The sequence below is a fragment of the Anopheles cruzii genome, chromosome 3, assembly GCF_943734635.1.
Source record: "Anopheles cruzii chromosome 3, idAnoCruzAS_RS32_06, whole genome shotgun sequence".
In the NCBI taxonomy this organism is placed as follows: Eukaryota; Metazoa; Arthropoda; class Insecta; order Diptera; family Culicidae; genus Anopheles; species Anopheles cruzii.
In genome coordinates this window covers 72,455,383-72,471,830 of record NC_069145.1, presented here as the reverse complement: position 1 = coordinate 72,471,830, position 16,448 = coordinate 72,455,383, and the positions used below count along the sequence as shown (strand labels likewise).

General features: G+C 48.2%; 2 protein-coding genes across 2 annotated transcripts; one reads left to right on the top strand and one right to left on the bottom strand.

Annotated features, from left to right (window-relative positions):
• Nucleotides 1-7,089: 7,089 nt before the first annotated feature.
• On the bottom strand, nt 7,090-11,334 carry LOC128270927 (cardiomyopathy-associated protein 5-like). Its single transcript, XM_053008351.1, has 2 exons — nt 11,311-11,334; nt 7,090-8,169 (listed from the first exon to the last, which is right to left on the bottom strand). The coding sequence occupies exons 1-2, from the start codon at nt 11,332-11,334 to the stop codon at nt 7,090-7,092; spliced, it is 1,104 nt and encodes a 367-aa protein (XP_052864311.1).
• Nucleotides 11,335-14,036: 2,702 nt separating this feature from the next.
• Nucleotides 14,037-14,584, top strand: LOC128270925 (zinc finger protein 512B-like). Its single transcript, XM_053008350.1, has 2 exons — nt 14,037-14,042; nt 14,114-14,584. The coding sequence occupies exons 1-2, from the start codon at nt 14,037-14,039 to the stop codon at nt 14,582-14,584; spliced, it is 477 nt and encodes a 158-aa protein (XP_052864310.1).
• The last annotated feature ends 1,864 nt before the right edge of the window (nt 14,585-16,448 follow it).

The window sequence follows — 16,448 nt, the reverse complement described above, 5'->3', positions numbered from 1 at the left end:
TGACACCCGAGTCAACCTACGACAATCCCGAAAAAAGCCGAGTCAACCTACGACAATCCCGAAGGTAACTCACAATTCATCTGGCACTCCTCGTTCCTACCCCCTCGGACCGACAAGCTCGCGCTTCCGAGGAATCCGTGTGGTGTATGTTCCTTTGTCGCTTTTTTTAATCGTAGCGGGCAAAGTAACTCACGAATTCATCCGTCACGCGACTTTTTAATGCACTATGGGGCAATTTATATCGGATAGGTGCACATATTTAAAATATTTTAATCTAATGCCCTATGAATGTAAAAAATGGTATGAAATGATCGATGGGCTTAACCCATTGCGTTTTTGGGAATTTTTACCATCTAAATTATTACCCTTGAACTATTATTGCATCGTTTGATAGAATACTTATTAGCCTTTTTTCATCCAAACTTAAAGCGATATTATCTACTTGATTAAATACATGAACAATCGCGATATCGTCATTAATGTCTTCCTCCATGATAAAATGTTTTGTTACATAAATAGTAACTTGTTAGAGTTGATTTACGGTCGCCATTTACCCATAGTGCAACAGTGAACAAAATTGAGTGCCCGAGTGCCCGATGAGTGCCAATTATGTTCACTGGGTAAGAATGAATTTTGTCCGTAAATCCTGAAATTTTGAACCGGTTGGCGTGTTCTAAAAATGTTATGAACCGGTTCGCGGAGCTGTCAGTTGAAACGGTTGGCGCGTTCAAAAATGATATGAACCGGTTCGAAGCAGTAGTTGGTCGTGCGAAAGGTTGCCCAAGAAAATTGTGTAATTTGGTAATTTGCGTAATTTTGTGACAATATGCCGGGAAAACAATTAGAAATGCTGCATAAATTACTGATGAGCACAATGAAACACAAGTTTAACCTCAAATGCTTTAAGCTAAAGCTACAATCGCCTCTTCAAAAGTTCATATCACTTTGGAAGTAAAGTCATATCACTTTGGAAGCATATCACAGAGCTTCGCACATTAAATTGCGCATTCCCGTTGAACTTTTCTAACTCTGTAGTTTATAGCAACGTTTTTTTTAGAATCCTTTTGATGTTCGAAAAATTCACAAATTTAAGGAAAAGCTTGGTAGTATAATCATTGCAAGTTTCTTTTACCTGAAACAACATGCTTTTGGGCGAAAACAATATTCTATTGTTTGGTTCAGTTTTGGACACACCAGGACACAGTTTAGGTTGGCTGTCATGGAAAATAGATGGCGCTGTAGTGCTTCAAGGATCACGAGAGTCCTGTTTTCAAAAAGGCCTAATGAATGTCCTTTCCTGTTAAATGGTCCTAACTATGAAAAGAGCTTTTGATGGAAGGCTTGTAAAGGATTTTCAAATGCTCAAATTTTTTCTAAATCAAATTGCATGCCATGAATAGTACTTGTATTCGATGCTTTCAAACATTCAAGCTCATTGTGCCGTCGAGTTGCTTTGTTGCACTTTGTTTGTTGTTGGTGAGCATGTTTTGAATCTGGAACATGTTTGTTTGTTTAATGAATTATAGAGACTTTGAGCCGCAATGGCCTATCATTTATCTCTTGAATCTGGAACATGATTTTGTTACATCCGTGTCCTATGAGCTCTTAATGTTCAATGTGGCTAACGCATTATGTTGCTAGGACAACGCCAACCCGAATTACCAAAAAAACATGTTATTAAGAAAACGATTCTTCCGTTTCCAAAGTGTATCGTCTTGGAACCGTGTTTCGTTGTTGTCATCCGACTGAACTGGAGACATGCTCACATGATTTTGTTTCATTTGTTTGTAACGCCACAGATGTCCTGCGACATCATCTTTCTCAAATTTTTTTCCTCGACGTTGCAATACAACGCAAAATAATCTCAAGAGTCCTGCAACAAAACCTGGCCAACCTTGTCGCATTATGCAGCATTATTTCGTAGCAGGATTCGTAGCAGATTCATTCTCCTGCAGCATCGTAACAGGGGAAAAGCCAGAGGAGAAGTGAAATTTTGTGGCCATAAGGACCACATGAACCTGGAGAAATAGGAGAGGGTCGACATATCCTGCAACATGCCATCCTGCGATGCAACTATTAAATTACTTCGTTGCAACAGTGCCGCTCGCGACTCAACATTAAAAGGTCCTGGTGGATGCTACAATCCTTGGATGTATGATTTTCCCCTGATACCTTCAGTGGTTCATTACTCGGACAGGAGAATTGTTTACCCGTTAAAATTCTCCTCAAGTCCACCGATGGTCATGAGGTAGCCTTCTCCCCTACGTTTCTTCCCCAACGAGGCTAGGCTTCTCCATACGGTTCATTTTAAATATCAACTTGAGGCCTGCTAGGCACTGGCGACTGTAATACAAATAATCAAAACATACGGCAATGGTTGGAATGTAAAACACCAGAAAAATAAATACCGAATACCGTTCTGCAAGTCCATCAAGGGTCAGCTTGAAATAAAAAAAAAGAGTAATAAAGGTTCGCAAATTAATCATCTACCGTTGGATAGCGTTTTGTTTAATCTCTTCTTGGGTCAGTAGTAATTTTACCGCTCTGATTAACCCTTTGCTGGTCCAGCGTTAAAATAAACAAAACGGGCTATTTTTATCATTAACCAGTGGCGTTCATATCCCAGCTATCCTTCTCCGAGGGCCTACCATCGGCCCATTACAACCGCAGTCTCAAGCTTCAGCGGTCACCGGGTTGGTTTACGGTGCCGGCCTGGACCATCGCACAATGTGCTGTGGTTTGGTCTGGACCAACGACGACGGAGATGACAGAGATGATGGCGGACGGCAGTGGCGATGCAGAATTAGTTCCGGAAAAGTTGCCTAAAAACGGTCACATTAACCGGCGAGTGCCTATCCCCGAGCTGGCAACGTCTTCCGGCTGATGGGTGCAATTAAAATCCTTTATTGGGAGTCCCTTTCGTGAGACGTCGGCCTAATCTGTCCTGCCCCATCATCACGGACCCACGACCCCATTAGTAATGGGCGTCAAAAGGTGTCCGCTCCGATGCGTTGAAATGAGCAAAGGCTCTCAACCGCCTTCGGGGGCCCAAACGGCTGGAATCCCTTGGCTTCGTCCTTGGTTCGCCCATAAAACCGGGAGACAACAAAGTTGTCCCGCACCTTTTGCAAGAGCCACGTCGTTTGGTCTCCTTCTTCGGCTGAGTAGATATTAATTCAACTTTTATTCGTCGGTATGTTGTCTCCGGTTTCACTCGGGTTTCACTTTGGCGTTCCGTTTCCGCTTTGACCGTGCTGGTGGGGACATCCGCCCAGAACGTCTTTCCAGTTTTGTACTAAACAGCCCCGAGGGTACATCTCGCGCGTCCCGCCGCCAGTTCAAAAGCCATCTGTCCTCGGCGTTTGTTTTCATTCTACTGTTTTCCCCCTAATTTTTCGACGAAAAGTGTCACCCCACCAAATAATCACTTATTGGGCCGGCCACCGAGGGTCCAGTTCCCGCAGTGTGATCCGAAAGAAGTTCGCGTAATTGTAATTAAGAGCTGAGCGGGAAATTAGGAATGGTAATTGGTGCGGTCGCCAAATTGGTCACCGTTAAGTGCGGTTCCCGGTCGATGGGCCCCGCGGGCCAAACCGAACAACGGAACGGACTACGGAGCGGGTGGGGGACCATCAACAACCAGCCCTCGGTAGCGACGATTTGAGGACATTTCGAGCCGTGTATCTCACCGGGGGTACCCGACCGGCATCCGTCCGGTAAGGCGAGGATCTTCCGAACCGTTTTTTCTGCCTCACTGGAAGGGTTACGGTCGACTTGATAACTTTTTGATGGCACTCCAATTCCTACGTGGAAGCCGGCTCGCGGGTGGGCGAAGGCGAAGTGGTGCCATTATCCGGCGGCGCGCGGCTAATGATCGTTTTCGGGTCAACATCAAAGTTAAATGGATATGTCCTTCGGAAAGAGGCGGCACATCAATTTAAACTGCGGTGCAGTATTGAAGCCGACGCGATAAGCCAAACCACCGATTAAGCCATAAAATCATACAGCAGAAGATAAATTTAAAAGATAATTAAAGTTTCAGCTGCGTTGATCACCGATAACGGGAGAGGGCATTAGAATTAAGGGCTTGTTTGATTCACAATCAACCGTCAGCGTGCAGCTTGAGCAAACAGCGTTCCGTACCCGAATCGTATTTCAAAGTCCTAGCTCCAAGTTCGGGTGGCAGATTTGATTCGAAACGCTAACGTTCCTAGACGCATCGAATGCCAGAGTTCATTGGCCTGCTGGTGTGTTGGGTGAGAGCAAAAAATCATACGGCAAAAAGTCCATCAGGCTCGAGCCAAACTCGGCCGCTATGCAAATACCCCGAAACACCATTAAAGCAGTGGTCCATTTGATTGAACTCCACACCCGGTCGGGCGCGGCGATGCAGTCAGCGATTAGAACGCTCTGCAGCCGAGGTCTGGCAATAATGCAGGTCGCAGCTGCTACCCGCCCGGCCAATCAAATGGTCAACTCCTGGCTTGCATGGCGTCGAAGCACCACCGTATAAAAGCAAAATAAATCAAATTGAAAAATAAAAATCAATCATTGAGCGGAAGGCAAAAACGTACCGACCGATCGACTCCCATAACGGAGCTGCACTTTGAGGACGGGCGATGCGCATAACACAACGGAACCGAGTGAAAAAGTGACCAATAGAAGCGAACGGAGGAAAAAGGGGAGCAACAACGGCCGGAACAAACAAAGAAACGGCAAAACAATTGCACACATGCACAGCTGTGTCGGGGGGCTGCGCCGACTAATAGAGAATTTATCGAAAATCCAGACATTAAATCGCAAACACGCGGACCTCACAGCTCAAATGACGTGGAAGAAAGTGAAAAAAATAAACCGGGAACTCGACCCCGGGAGAATAGAAATAAATAGTCACCCCGTAATAGTATTTCACACTCGCGCTCCCGCTTTATGTGTTTAAACACTTGGAACTAGGAACGAAGCGGAACAGCGGAACAAAACAAAAATCAATTTCCATTCGCGCCTTTTTTCCGGTTTTTATTAATACCTGGCTCCTCGCCCGTAGTCCTCGCGGTCTATTAGCTGACTGGTTCGGATGGTTCAACAACGGCAAACTTGCTGGCGTGTCACCCTTTTTTTTGCGCACGAATGCGTTGCCATTGCGTTCTGACGTGCCCAACGCGGTGAGCGGGCTTAGTTTTGTGGAAAATTTCTCTTTCGATTTTTATTTTCCATTCGGTTCGGTTCCATCCGTTTGTTTATTGCTGATTGGCAAGTAATAAATAGTTCGCGAAGGAACCGTCAGCCACGCCAACCGGAACCGGAACGAAGCCGGCGTCGTAGATCGGCGAATAACAATGTTTATGATCGCTGCGGCTGCGACATCCGGTGTGGTGAACCGAAAACTGGGGAAAAAATGGGTACATTCAAAGCTGCACTATGTGTTTTTAATAATTCATCTCACTGATGGTGTGGTCGCGTCCTGCGGGGATGTTACTGTGGGCGTACGGTGAGAATGCGGCCTGTGAATAAGTGACCCAATGTGTGAACTAACGGTTTCTATGGAAACAATAGGTACGCGTCCTGGTCCATTTTGTTTTCGCTGCGATTCCGCGAATCTCAATCCCAAGGATTCTACAGCTGCAACATTTTTGGGTCTCCATATTGAAATTTATGCTGCACATCGCGGCCATCACGGTGGGCGTTATTGATTACGATGAATCGGCTTTGGCTTTGTGCGATCGCACACTACGGACGGGCGAAACAATAGAAAGACGGCTCGTTCCATTGACCAATCTTTTTTGGTGAGCTGCCGAGTTACCTCGTTAATGGAGACACTAAAGATTATATGTGACCACCGGGCGTTCGCTGTGCTCTTCGATTGTGGCAATCGGATTTATAGATACCGTTTGGAGAATTTTTCACAAGAGGATCTTTAAATGGGTAGAAAATTCCATAATTAAAACCAATATAAAAAAGAAATAAATACCCAGTTCAATGATGATTAGTTTTACCGTCGTTGGTCAATAAAATAATTGCTTTTCATCGGATCGAAAGTGATCAGTTACTTTAATAGTATTAAATACAGCCCGTCGGTAGAAAAAATATATTACATATCGATAAACTCCGCCAACTACCGAGGGCCCGATAACCAACGTCACCGACGGCTGCTGTCGTCGTCTGAGTAGGAATTATGTGGCCCGGCACAGTTTCGGTTACATACGCCTGAGGGGCCCGCTCCCAGTCACGGTTAGGCACGGGTTGATTTGATTTTCTCTCGCTCAAATCCTTCCTGCCTTCCGCTGCGACTCGGGTGCCCCGTGCCACAGATTACTTAACGTCCCGGCAAGTGGGGAAAGATCTTCACAAATCGGCACCGGCAAGTGGTGAACCGGCCCCCGGTCCTCAACAAACTTCTTTCGCTTTGTGCAAATATGTGCGACGAATCGAAACGAAATTAGCCACCGGTGGCGGAGACCACAGCGAGAGAGAGAGCAGGCGGAAGAAGGGGACGGTGCGTGCACGGTTTACTGTTCCGTTCCCGGGTGGTCGAGGAAAAAATGATCGATCGCGGGATCAGCGACTTGCGCGAGAGCGAAAGCGACGAAACGGTGAATGGCGGCGCGGTGCGTGGTTAAGCGAGAGCAACGGCCCATGTAACGAGGGAAAGAGTGTAGGTTATTGAGCAATGATGCCGATGATGCGGTTGTATCATCGCCGCCGCCGCCGCCGGTGGAGCATAAAAATCGGTGGAAAATCTGGGTCACCGAAATCAACTCCGCGCTCCGAGTGCGAGAGGAAAAGTGCCGAGCGCGGTAACGGAGTGGCCTCGGTTATGCTTTAAGGATTCGGACTACCGTATCGTCATCGCGATCATCATCGAACGCTGTTTCAGGGTTTACATTATTTGTTTGGTAACGTTTTATTGCTTCGAAGACGAAGACACAGAAATTGGCTGCATTAGCGTTTAGTATACATGGTTTGGGACTAGAGAGGTACAGCGTAGATGCGTGACTCCGGTGCTTTGGGCTACGGTAGCAAGGTTTTCCGGAGCCCCCTGAGTTAGGTCTGCTTAAACTAGAAACAAAGCAACCGAATGGGAGGGGCCGCCTACTGCGACTCGTCGTCGGCGGAGGACTTCTTTTCTGCCGTCGTCTCTGTCGTGGCCGCTGCCGGTTTCTCGTCGGTCGCTTCCTGCTTCTGATCGTCCTCGCTCTTGCGCTCGATCTGCTGCGACTCCTCGCCGTACTGGTGCTCGTGTTCCGGCTCCTCGATCGGCTCCGAGATGAAGTCCGTCGACTTCACGCCTACCGGGCGGATGTTGTGGTGTACCGTGTACTCCTGTTCATGTTCGTGGCTCGCTGGCAGCTCGTGGCTATGTAGCTCGTGGCTATGCAGCTCATGACTCTGCTCGTGACTGTGCGCGTGGCTCTGCTCGTGGCTGTGCGCTTCGTGTTTCTCTACCAACACCGGTTTTTCGACGTAAACCGGGTATGGCTTGTCGACCTCAACGCGATGGATGACCGGCACGTGAACCTTCTTTTCGACCTCGTACGGCACGGGGCGATCGACGTGCTTCACGATTTCCTTCTCGATGTACACCGGATATGGTTTGGGGATGTGCACAGGGTAGGGCTTCGGAACTTCGACTTCGACCTTGTGGTAAACTGGAACCTTCACCTTCACCGGATACGGCACCGGGCGGTCGATGTGCACCTTCTTCTCGACGTACACTGGGACCTTCTTCTCAACCTCGACCGGATATGGCACCGGGCGATCAATGTGCACGTGCTTCTCCACGTAGACCGGAACCTTCTTCTCGATCACTACGTGCTTCTCGATGTTGACCGGATACGGCACCGGGACGTTCTTCGTGATGACCGTGTGCTTCTCGTCCTTCCAGCTGAACGTGGCCGGTTCCTTGTGGTAGTGCAGGGCGGCGTAATGGTTGTGGTGGAAGGCTGGCAGCTCGAACGATTTGCGCGTGTGGTAATCGGACGACTCCACATCGTAGCCAAACGATGGCTTAAATCCACCGTGCAGTTCCGGTTCCTGCGCGTACCCGTAACCGTAGTCGATCAGACCCCGCTTGCCCTGGGTTTTCGTCCGCTGTTCGGACTCTTTGGCCGCGCCCTTCTGCAGGCTGGCACCGGACACCAGTGCCACCAGCAAACTCAACACAATGAACGTCTGGACAGTGCAGGAAATTGTGCGGGAAAAGGGTGAAAGAAAGAAAAGGGAGTCACATATTATTGTTAGCTACTAAAACATTGCCACTCCACTACGTCACATCTGTCAGATCTGGATCTGGGTTGGCCACGAAACACGAAGCGCCACTTTTGTTACACAATATATGCAATGTCCACCGTGTGTCCCAGATCCACAGATTCTCCGATCGACCGAAGTGACACACCAAAGCCCCACCGAAGACACGCACCTTCATGACAGAATCCAAACTGAGCAACGGTTGAGCTGCTGCTGCTTCACGCACTGAATCTAGGAACACTAGAGAGATCACTACCGAGCTGACACGATGGAGCGATCGCTAACGAATGATGCTTCCCACCGATGATCGTAATCAATTTATACCGGAGCCCAATTTTCCGCCTGCTGCGACTACGAGCGAATGGAGTTTTCACGACTCCACCCTCCCCGACGGCGACGAAGATGAAGAAGATGGTGGGCCGATGATATGGTGTCGGTGGCCGACTGCTGCTGGCTGCTGTTCGGTGTTTTTGTTTTGGAGGTTATGATGTTTTGATGGCATCCCGTTTGCTCTCGTCTCGGCCACGTACCACGTACGTTCGCTGCGTTTCGGTCACGCTCCTGTGGAAAATCCTCGCCTCGATGACGAAAACCTAACCTCGCGCTGGCCACACAAAACGTGACACCACCCGTGACACAGCCCCACAACGACCCCGACCGAAAAAAACGGAGAAAAATGATAATAATTAATGGGCCGCGCGAACCGCTCTGATCGTCGGACGTGTTTCGTGACGATCTCGCTCGATGGTGCCCGATAAGCCCTCACTTTGGGTCCCAGGCGCTTATCACCACGATCGATCACGGATGGATGGTACGAAAAACGACAATCATCGCTCGATTAGGCAATTATCACGTTTCGCAAGCCGCAAGCGGCGCAGTTACGCCAGAGACCCTCAACCCAAGAAGGCCCCCAAGAGGTCGATCCGACGGGCAGAAGCTCTCGCACTTTTCGGCCACGCCACGGTTCAATGGGTCGATCGAGCCATTTCTTCGAAACACGTCCGACCGAGTCAAGTCGGAGCAAAGTCAGCGAAAGGCGGCCTTTCGGGCAGTCAGTTCCTGCCAGCCAATCGATCCGTGATTGATTATGACCGTCGATGGCGATTGGCGCAATAGGAGCCCGCGGGCGCCCTAAACGCGCAATCAGCTGATTGTGTGTGTGCGTTTTGGGTAGACGCGCCATTTTTCGCCTTTATGATGTCGTCTTTCGGCCACTCCATGGCACTTCATCTTTCTCCGTGTCTGATTGGCTCAATTAATTGCCAACACCGGGCGATCGTAAATCGAGGGCCCGATAATGGGTAGCGGACTGCGAGATGGGTGGTTCGTGGGGATGGTTGATGCACAAAACTAACAGAGCCGCCAAGAGGGCCCTCGGGGCACCTGCTGGCGTATGTGGGTTATGCATCGCGGAATCGTAAGAGGAACGCTTCGTGTCCTGAACATACTAATTTTGCGACGCAAGCAGAGGTGCGTTCTCAGATGCGCATTACCGAAGCCAACCGATAAATTAGCAGCCGGTGCTCAATTTTTGCCATTAAAGAATTTAAACAATGCAACGATCGCTCTCGGTGCACGGTGGAGTAATGCCACGATGTTTAAAATACCGAATGTTGCGTGTCAAGTCAAATTGGCTTTTCCCCGCAGCGAATCACAGATATTTAGTGCCCAAAACTTGTCTGCGTTTGTCTTGTGCTGGCCGTTTACTGTGCAATGAAGCCCTAGTGTTCTAATCACCTTAGCGAAGCGATTTCTCGAGAACACGTGCCCGCGAATTAGGTCCCTTCGGCAATTTGTGGCAATCATTAACTGCACCAATTGAGCAAGCAAGCACAATCTGGCAGCACCTTGACGTGCAGCAGAACCCTGGCGCAAGTAAAAGTCCTGTCTCGTCCCTGCTACCCACGATTCCCAGGATTTCCGTCGCTTTCGGGGATGCAATAAATTCTGGGGAAACAATTTCTCTCCGGCCCCCGGACCGGCACCGGCACCGGAAACAGTGCCCGGGTGTCGGTAGGTCGGTGTGCCGTTAAAGATAAGAGTCAGTGTGCCGGGTGTCTGATTTGTATCCGACGGCCGGCCTCCTGATAAGATAGTAGATAGCCGTTGGCCGCCGCTGGTTCCGTGAAGCCGGTAAGCCACGGCACCGCGGACGAAGATGGAGAGACCCGGGCCCGGGGCCACGTCAGCCGGCAGGCTGACATGCGGAAATAATTGAAACCGTTAGCGATAATTTATGAAGCTCATAAAACAATATCCTATTACAGTCGTCGATGATTTTCGTGCCTCTCGGTCCGGCCGTCCCAGGAGCCACAAGTTGCCGGGCTGCGTGATGCTTCCCGTGATCGGTCCGTCGTATTATCCTGGTGCACGCTTAAGAACGGTGTCTTGTAGGAGAATGGGAAAATGAGCTTAAAACAATGAATAATTGAAGCAATTTGTGGATAACCGTCAAATTTCACAATCTTAATGAATTTTGATGAATTAAGCACGGCTTAACTGTCGTTTAAAATGGGCGATAAAAACTGGCCTAAAAACTGCTTAATTTGTAAACGTCATCGCAACATTCGCATTTGCATAATCATTTTGGGTAAAATTAAGATATCACGGACGAACGGGAAGTGCAAACCAACTGATGGAGGACGATGAAAATGTATGACGATTTATTCAACTTGATTTGACGTGCGAACATTTGAATTTTGACAGCTTTTCAGTGGCAACGGAGCCACCTTTTCGGCTCGCGTTTTGTAATGAATAATTCAACCAGTGCCTCAAAGCAGTCTTGGAGTCATATCTCAGTTAGTGAGTAGTGAAATTAATGCCGAACGAATTGATCTTTGGCAGGCCTGGGCTACATTAAGGCAGACGGCGTCAATGGCAGTAGCCACGCATGCATGACAATTTAAAAATGATGGGTTTGCCTTACATTACGCTCATATGGAGTTCCTTCCTTGGTTTGGTTCAACGATTGAAGCTTATTTGTAGGGCTGCCCGCGGCTCATTATCACGAAACAAGAAGGTTGTGCGTCGTAATCGAAGACCTTCGATCAAATCATTTCAACTCACTGGCGGGTTGGGCAACGCATCCATGGTAACCTCCAAGAAAATGGGTGCCCTTTGAAGTGAAATGTATGAGCTAGGAGCTGTTTATTTTATCTAACAAAACTAAATAAAAAAAAAGTTTTATGCCATCTCTTATGCAGCTTATTTTAATTTAATTTAATTTAATATTTATTAAACCTGGTTGCTTAAAGCTATACAGGAATTGCTTAAAAACTAAGGAGTAGAGTGGAAACAGTTGAGAGGAAGGGAGAGCAAAACGGACAACAATGTCGATGGATATGTTTATATTTATTGATGAGATTTACTGGCGCCCTTTGGGAATCATTTTCAAATCACGAGCAGTACAATTTTGGGAACTTGAGCGATTTCTAGAGAAAGTTACGAACGGGAAATGATCACTAGTTAATAATTTAGCAATGGAAGAACGCATACAATAAATCACTTCCCGATCGATTACCAAGGTGCTTAACAACGACACCTTAAGCAAAGAAAACAAAGTCCAGAAAAGGGAAAAGGCAAACACAGAAAACATACCACTTGGTTCCGCGGCGTCCGACGAAATGCCTTTTTAAATGGCATCTGTTTAAGCCCTGTGCAACGTTAACCTCACTCATTTATGGTAATTGGTAGGTCGCATAGAAAAACGGGACGGAAACAGCCATAATATTGGCCAGAAGCGTCACTCAAAACCGACAGAGCGGCGAAACAGCGCGGCGATGTACCGACGAGGGTCGGGCCGGATTCCCGACGGGTACGGCGGGAATTAGCTTCCGGAATGACGAGGGTCAAGGGTCAATTAAGGACGAACAATGAATTCGTTGATTGAAATACTTTATCGCGCCGTAACACGAAACTCCTGGCTGACTGGGGGACGGGGACGGCAAGATCGATGGTAAGACGGGTTGGCTCCACCTTGCGCACTCGGGTGCCGAAGATTGCTGATAGATTCCTTGGGGATAACAAGGATTAAAACGCTCAAGTACATCCAGAACACGGAAGCATGAAGGAGAAAATAAGGTACGCTTTATTTCGAACGATCCAATTTGCTTTACATTCCCTTTTCCACGGCCAAAGCTCGAATCCTTTGGGAGAAATCTTCCGATTGTAATTGTAAATGATTGCAAAAAGAACGGCCGGAATAAAGAGTCGAATTGGTATCTGAGTAATTCATGGAATAAAAAAGGAAATTTGAATCCGTTCAACAACAAATCTCGAGTTTCTGAGCCCAAACGCAGATAGCGCCAAGCACCAACGAATACGAATCCGTCGCCCCGAGTTCCGAGTACGCAGAGATCGGTAACATCATTATCGGATTCGTTCGCGTAGCCCGGGAAAATGATAGGGAACGCTTTTGATATGGAAAGAAAGGAATGAAAGTCGATGAAAAAGCTTTCAACGAAATGCTTCCCATATTCCGCTTAAACTTTTTTCGGGGGCCACGCTTTCGAACGAAGTATGTGTTCCTGTCACATTTTCGACACCGTATTTGGCATTAACTTTTGGTTCACGTAATCAAAGTCTAATGATATGAAATAATAGACTTTTTAAGTGCGATTTGCGCTTTTAATAACAGACCATGTTCCGCGTTGCGTACCTGAGTTACGCAATTTGTACTTATCGCAATTATTTATCAGATACGTCCTTTACGCTGAGTCTCTCCGCGTCCCCACAATAAGTTTCTTCACCTTGGACCATCAGTCTTTTGTGACATTACGCTTTAGTGCACTTTTCATAACCAGCCAGGCAGACTTTCTACAGCCAGCCAACGATCACTGCTGTGTGAAGGTAGATCTTTCTTCACCGGCGATTCATAAAATGTCTCAATCGCGGTGATAAGATCGCGACGTGGCAACTTTACGGTGCCATATGGTCCACGTGATACCGGAAACCGATGTGCACATTTCCTCTCCAGTGGGCATACGGCGCAAGGGTCACGTTCAAGGGACGCACGCTCCGCGTTGCAAATCACTGGCGACCGAGAGCCGGGACATTGTAATTTGTGTGGAAAAACACACAAAAACCACTCCCATACGCATCCAGGCGTAACGACAAGAGCGCGGCGAGCAAGTGAATGGTCACCAGAGCGCCCAGGGGCCAACCGTTTCAACCGGTCATGGGTATTTTACCACCGCCACAGTTGTTCAATACAACAACAGCAAAAAAATCGTTGCAAGCCCGACTTTTGTCCGTCTGCTTCGTTATCAGTCCTCGGTGAGGTGTATGTTGCAAGAAGAAATTGTTGCTTCTTGCGCACATCGGTCACATCCTTGGGACGATACGGGTCAGAGACAGAACGCTGCAGCACAAACCGGCAGTGTGGCATTCGGTCGGACGAATACATGGCTCAAATGCCGGCAGAAAGAAAGCAAGAAATGGCTAACAAATGGATCCAATTGAAGCTGATCGCCGTCAGCTTTGATTCACATGCGGCCGGCCTTTGCAGCCCACGATGACATAACCGCGACCGGGGGCTTGGGCGCCTGCATTGGGCCCCCCCCGGTGCAGCCTTAACCGTGAACGAAATGGTCGCAATTCGATTTGTTTGGCACGCGCTGCAAGTAGTTTGTGGCGATTTGTGGCACTGTCTCGGTTTCGGTCTCGGCAGCGCAGCGGCCAGCAAGGCTATATAAAGTACATTCAGTGCACGGGTAGAGCCATCAGTTACCAACGATCGGCCCGCTAGTCAGCTACTAACGCAGCACTTGACTCCACACGAAACACGTCCTAACATGAAGGTAAGTCCCTACCGGGTTTCCCGGCGAGATCGTGGATCGGAATCGGACCAATGTCTTCTCCTTCTTTGCAGACGTTCATTGTGCTGTCCGCGGTGATGGTGGCGCTGGTGGCCGGAGCTACGATCCGCGAGTCTGAGAAAACCATCCACAAGCGATCCGATCACCACGACCACGTGAAGACGGTGACGATCACGAAGAAGGTGCCGGTGCCGTATCCGGTCGAAGTCGAAAAGCACGTGCCAGTGCCGGTGAAGATCCCATATCCGGTGCACGTCGAGAAGAAGGTTCCGTTCATCATCGAGAAGAAGGTTCCTGTGTACGTCGAGAAGAAAGTGCCCGTTCACGTCGATCGGCCGGTGCCCGTCGAAGTGAAAGTACCGTACGAGGTTCCAGTTTACCACAAGGAGTACGTCGAAGTGCCGAAGCCATATCCGGTTCATATCGAGAAACCGTATCCGGTGTACGTGAAAAAACCGGTCTACATCGAGAAGGCGGTTCCGGTCACGGTACACATCAAAAAGGTGAAGAAACACCACCACTGACCGCAGTTCCCGGTGGTACCGGTTTTTTCGGTTCCATTCGATAGTCACTACGCTGGCAAAGACCTAATAAATATGGCTATCCAACGTTGATAAGCGGTTGAAAATGTAATGAATGTTTTGATTTTTTATAAGCTGTTATTTTTCGATTTCGATTATCTTGGAACAGGGTAGCTCTATAGTTTGATAAGTATATGCCAAAGTTCATTTTTAAATTTAACTTCGAAAGCATTGAAATGCCTGCAAAATGGTGTCAATATTGTGTCAGAAAAAGTGCCAAGTCCCACAGAGCGACACCCAGAAACTATTTCGAATCGTCCAAATGATGCAACTTTTATTTTTTCTCGAAATTGACGATTTGTGACGGATGCATTATCGTGAAGCATAACTGCCGTCTGGATTGTCCGTCAAAAAGGTTGACAAAAATCAACCTCTCCTAATGACGATCGTACGATACGAATTCTTACAGTCTTTTAAATTATCAGCTGGCCCGACTTAAGTTGTATGGACAAGTCCCCAACCTTCAACCTATTACAAACAATGGTAAATTAGTTCAATTTTCCGATGCATGAGCAGCGCGAATGCACTCTCATTTCGCGACGCTCAGTCCCAAAGGCGCCTTTTGACGCCCAAAATCCTTAGACACCAGGCGTCTCCATGGCTGAACCTGTCAGATGTGAATACCTTTCTGAATGCTAAATAATTTATTACCTGTTTTATTTTCATCTCTCTGTCCCACTCATAACAACAAATCATTGTAACGGTTGAGCAAAGCGCACTCAAAGCAGCAGCAAAACCTGTCCGCCGGGCCGGGAAATAAAACGATGCAACCGCCCGCGCCAGGACCCGGGTTTTCGGTATTTTCCTTACGATGCATTTTCCCGGGCTTTCGGTTTTATTAAATTGAAAGTTGACAATTTTCTTACGTGGCGCGGAAACTTTTGCCCACCAGCACCAGAACCTCAGTGCTCGGAACGTTGGCAAAAATTAAGACGCCACTTGACGTGGGTTTGCGAGGTGACCTGCCTGCGCTCGCGCTCGGAGTGTGTTTTTGCCGGCGCATTCATAAATTCAAATTTCAAATCATGCCTCACGGAACCCGGAGCCTCCCGGTGCCTCCCGGAGCTGGGGTTGGCTGGGTTTTTGTTTTGAAATTTTCAACCCCGACGACCGTCGTCGTTTGGTGGCCGCAACCACAGTTAGCACCTTCCGCAACCTCGCGCACAGCGCAAAGACTGCGGACGCTTATTGCATGGCGCTCGAAACAATAAAAATTGTGCGCCCGTTGTCGGTGTTGGCTTTGGTGCACCGATGCTCCCGCTGCCTGTCCTTTCCCTGCTGTGGTGTGTCATCTCTTCGCCTTTTTATGTTGCCGCCGCCGTTTGCTAGTGTGCGGTGCCGCTTTGCAAAAGAATCCTTTTCAATGGTCTTCTGTGAGTTTCTTTTTTTTCTAATTGCTTGCTCCTTTTCGCTTTAAAATTTCTCTCTCGCGGCTCGGGTGGCTAGAATTTTGTGCTTTACATTTTAGAGAAAACAATGAATCCATAATTTATAAGTGAACGGGCTGCGGAGCGAACGAAACTCATGATCGGGCATCCTTGCGCGCTCGGTTGCCGGTTATCGTGAAGAGCTACAACGGACGGCACCCGTTCGTGTGCCAGGCCATAGGAATTAAAATCACGGCGAAGCCAAAATCTAATAACGTTACCGAGCTAAACAAAGAAGCTAGCCGGCCAGCATAAGCTGGCGACATGCATAAAAATCTTCCCGAACCACCCCAAACCCGAGAGGAGTGGGAAACAATGCGAAGCATCCATTCCGTTCCTCGGGGCGCCCACATGCCAATCCTACCCGTGGCCGGGCAGCG

Coding starts and splice junctions, on each gene's coding strand:
- LOC128270927 (XM_053008351.1), bottom strand. CDS start 11,334: ATGGATGCGTTGCCCAACCCGCCA. Junction 8,170..11,310: donor ATGCGTTGCCCAACCCGCCA/GTGAGTTGAAAT, acceptor TGCACTGTCCAG/ACGTTCATTGTGTTGAGTTT.